Source organism: Octopus bimaculoides, chromosome 6 (genome assembly GCF_001194135.2).
Source record: "Octopus bimaculoides isolate UCB-OBI-ISO-001 chromosome 6, ASM119413v2, whole genome shotgun sequence".
NCBI classification, from domain to species: domain Eukaryota; kingdom Metazoa; phylum Mollusca; class Cephalopoda; order Octopoda; family Octopodidae; genus Octopus; species Octopus bimaculoides.
The window spans coordinates 94,965,542-94,970,404 of record NC_068986.1 but is presented as its reverse complement, the minus strand read 5'-3'; the positions used below and the strand labels follow the sequence as shown (position 1 = coordinate 94,970,404).

Here is a 4,863-nt window from a genome sequence, read left to right as displayed (position 1 = left end):
ACCCCTTCGTCAGTTGTCCCTGTTCCATCTTCTCCGCGTTTCGAAGGCAAGGACAATATGCCTTCGAAACACGGAGTAGATGGAACAGGAACAACTCACGAAGGGTTATACTCTTTATGTTGCATGTCTCGTTTCTCTGTTTGTTTTTTTCGTTGTTCGAAAAAAGTTCGTTTTCTGTTTTCGCTTTTGTTTTCGTTTCTCGTTGTGTTTAACGTTTTTTTTGTTATGTCCTGTACCCATATATGCATGTATGTATACATATAGTTGTAGGTATGTACATATATGTATGGATAGATGCATATATTTATATATTATATGATCGAACGCCACGCATCCTTTTCCAAGTAAGTTTTATCTATCTATCTATCTATCTATCTATCTATCTATCTATCTATCTATCTATCTATCTATCTATCTCTCTATATATATTTACATATATATAAAATCAAATGAACAATAACATACGATGGATAATTGTTAGTTCATTATAACTGTTTTTTGCGCATCTTTTTAATAGAAGAAAGAGGACATTACTCCATAACGATTTTGAAATGAAGTAATGTTCTCATTTCTGTTATTAAAAAGATGCGTAAGAAACAGTCATAATGAGCTGACAATTATCCATGGTACGTTAATATTCATTTGATTATAATATACCAATGGGATTTACGACTTGTCGGACACCGTAGAGTAAACCAACAACATACTATTTAAAGTAACGCGTGATTTGGACCAGTCCCCAGTCATAGGGCTGGTTTTCTCTGTGTACACAACCGGAATATCCTATTTGATACTTATCAACCATTGGCCGGAAGCACATGTTTATCCAACCCTACCTGGTGCATATCTTTTCAAGTAACTGATTCTATCTGGTTCTTTATTTTAATATGTATGTATGTATGTATGTATGTATGTATGTATGTATTATGTTTGTTTGTATGTATGGGAGAGAGGGAGAAAGGGGCAAGAAAGAGAGATTTAGCGAGAGAGAGGGAGTAAGAGAGAGAGAGTAAGAGAGAGAGAAAGAAAGAAAGAAAGAAAGAAAAATGAAAGAAAGGAAGAAAGAAAGAAAGAGAGAGAGAAAGAGAGAGAGGGTGGGGGAGAGAGAGAAAAGCTGTTTCACTTACGGTGTCGCGCATGAAAAGTGGAATTGTCACCAGTCGATAGTCCGCAGTTAGTGATTCTTTCCAAATCTGGAGAAAAAGGAGAAAACACGAAGCAGTTGTTAATACATTCTGATTACCAACTATAAGAGGTACATTTGATCTCTCAACCAATATATCAGACCAGCTTCAGGGCATCAAGTGTCTTTCTTGGAGTACACTCAGCCACAAGGACTCGGGCCGAAAGAGCACTTATTCTGCTTAAGTTATTAAAATAACCGCTTCTACACTAGGCACAATTCCTGGAATTCTTGGTGTGGGGGCTTGTCGATTACATTGCCCCTAGTGCTCAGCTGGCACATTCATCCCAAAATTTTGCCACAAGGGCATCAATTTTGGAGGAGGGGATGAGACGATTACACCGACCCCAGAGTTCAAATGATACTTATTTTATCGAACCCAAAATAATGAAAAGCAAAATCGATCGCGGTGGAATATACATACATACATACATACATACATACATACATGCATACATACATACATACATACATACATACATACATACATATATATATGTATATATATATAACAATATATTATAAATTAACTACCAACAATAATTGGTAAGCTAACTTAAAAATTCATCACCAAAATAGCAGAAAAAAACGACAGTGAAGATATGCAGACTCTTCAAGAATCGATCCTTTTGGTTATATTAATAATAATAAAGGAGTTACGACGCAAAAACGTATAAATTCAAAAGAACATATTTATCTTCTTCAATATATATTTCAGTATAAAGAATTCATTAAGATGCTTAAATCAAAATTTCTTTACACATCATTCAGGAACAGATATAACATCAGAAAAAATACATTCCGTTTAAAAACACAAACCGTTCATGGCGAAAAAATTTCACAATTACAAAAAAACGAACAAAATTTTTAAAGTTTTATATATATATATATATATAAGACATAAAAGCTGACGAAACGTTGATAGGTATTTTGTTTCGGCGGGATAAAGATCCTGCCAGATTGATGCCTTCTAGTTATTAAAATAATAACTGTTACTTTCTGAAAACTGTTACTGTTGTTGATATTGTTGTTGTTATGACCTAGGTCAGCCTTGTTCGAGTAGATCTATGACAAAAGGTACCAAACTGAAAAAAACTTACAATACATAGTGTGTTACTATACGGTGTTTGTTAATTTGCCATTCTTTCTGTATAACAAGTTAAGGCTTGCTTTATAGAAGCCAGCAGGGGTGTCACAATTTGCTTGAAAATATCGCTCATATCACTCTTCATTACTAATCTAACAACTTGTAATACATTATAGGTACCGAAAACTAATATCGCGTTTCATGTAATGAGTTCAAATCAGCATATAACATTGTAAATATATTTATTCATTTGAAATATAAACGTCATCGCGAGCAATAACGTTTTCCCCGCGTCGAAACCTGTTTTCTGATTCCTGAGGCAAAACAATGAGGTTCTTTAGAAGAAAATGCTTGGATTGACGTTTCGACATCGTACCTGCTTCTGAAAGTTTTTCCCATGGTAGAATGCTGAAGTGGCCTAAATTAACGAAAATCTGATGGTGCTAGATCTGGTGAATAGGAAGGATGAGGTAAGGCTTCCCAGTCAAATAAATTTATCTTCCCTTGAATTATTATCAGGCTGCAAAATAAGGTATTTACTTCTCTTTTCTCTACACTTTTCCAGTCTGCTTGAGATGATCCTTGCACAGATCAAGGTTTATTAATCCTCCGCAATAAGTCACCAATACTTTGACACAGATCCTCTTCAAGTGCTATTTTCATTGACCCATTAATGAAAATACATGGTCTTCCTGATCGATAACCAGCCGAACGATCAAAACCATCGTTTTCGAATTTGTTAAACCACCTATGACATTTCCGAACACTCAGACCATCGAATATACCGTACATATGTTTTCCCTTGTACGTTTTTTCTTTATTACAAGCATATAGCCTAAAATAAGAAGAGACATCACAAGGACAGACAACACAAAACATAGGGTACATAAAACGAATGATGAAATATGAAATGAAATTATTAACGAATGAAAAGATGCAATGGCTTACGAGCCCCCCAAAGCTCGCAGTTCCATTTTGCTGTTCTAATAATACGTGTTTTTATCAGTTTGTTTTATATATCTTATAAGGCTCTTATGTAGTCTGTAAGGTCGGTAAATTGTCATATTGAAAATACAACCCAGTTGTTCTAATTCTGCAACCAAATAAATCTATTAGCTTGTCCACTTTCTCTTTCTCCAACAGTACAGCTCTTTCTTCTGGCTCAAACACCTCAGGATCTAGTCTTACTCTTATCAAATTTTTCATTTTTGTTATCTTTTTCTCAATCTCCATATCCTTGTCGTATACCATCATGATTCTTAAATTCCTGCCAGAGGGCTGCCTTGTTTGTGCCACATATCTATTTTTCTCCTTACTTTCTGCTTCCACTTGTACGTATCGCATTCTTGCTCTTACGACACTTGTAAAGAATGCAATACAGAATATGCAGCTCGCTAAAGTCATTGTCTTCTATGTGCTGCCAAATAGAACATATTGCACACAAAATGCGTGTCCACATTAACATTTGGTCATTAACTCAATTGTGATTGGTTGATAGCAGGGCACCTTTTGTAGCCTTGTAAACTATTTGTGGTATGACGTCGGACTATTTGCTTGAAAATACATTACTTTTCGGTACTCCCAATACAGTGATTGCTTCTCAAACACATTGTTCCAGGTTTAGTCCCACTGCGTGGCACCTTAGGTAAGTGCCTTCTATTATAGCCTCGGGCCGAGCAAAGCCTTGTGAGCGGATTTGGTAGAAAGAAACTGAAAGAAGCCCGTCGTACACATACACCCCAGCAAATGCACACGCACACACATGTATATCTGCGTCTTTGTGTCTGTTTGTGCCTCTCCCCCCGCTTGACAACCGGTGTTGGTTTGTTCCTCTCCTCGTAAATTAGCTGTTCAGCAGTTAGAATAAGTATCAGGCTTAGAAAAAATAAGTACTCGGGGTAGATTTGTTCGACTAAAATTCTCCAAGGCAGTGCCCCAGCATGGCCGCAGTCGAATGACTGAAAACAAGTGAAAAGATAAAAGATATAAAGATGCGATGATCACAGCTGGAATGCCTTTTATCATAGATTTGCAGGGTCAGAAGCAGTCTTGATCAGAAGCTGCTCCAAGGGTGGGGAAATGAACAAATATTGTACGATTATGATTTAAACAACAGAGAATAGCAATGGCTATTACATATAGATCAATAGAATTTGAAACAATAAAATTTACATCGAATATTCCTGTAGAAAACAGTTCGAACTCCATTGCCATTGGATCCTTTTTATAGAAGCAGATTTTCAGATGCTGCGAACAGCTCAGTGGAATATCAAATCTCTCATCGAAGATGGGACAATTGCTGCATTCTGATATATTTGTGGTGTATATTCTATTGAAATAACCGCCGAAACTGTCCACTTGCAATGTGATGAAGGCTTCTGAAAATATTGGCAGAGAGAGATATATTAATGCCTAAAACACACACACACGCACATGCACGCACGCACGCACATACATACGTACATATATACAAACATACACACACATATGGTATATTTATTATGAAAACTCTTTAATACATGTAGTAATATACATGGTATATATACATATGGTATATATATATATATATATATATATATATATATATATATAT

General features: G+C 35.7%; 1 protein-coding gene across 1 annotated transcript in view; it reads right to left on the bottom strand.

Annotated features, from left to right (window-relative positions):
- Window positions 1-4,863, bottom strand: part of LOC106877763 (breakpoint cluster region protein) — a 29,293-nt gene that overhangs the window by 18,137 nt on the left and 6,293 nt on the right. Inside the window, exons 7-8 of the mRNA XM_014926772.2 lie at window positions 4,443-4,648; window positions 1,128-1,193 (exon numbers count right to left, since the gene is read on the bottom strand). Coding sequence (XP_014782258.1) covers window positions 1,128-1,193; window positions 4,443-4,648 — 272 coding nt within the window. The remainder of the gene's footprint in view (window positions 1-1,127; window positions 1,194-4,442; window positions 4,649-4,863) is intronic.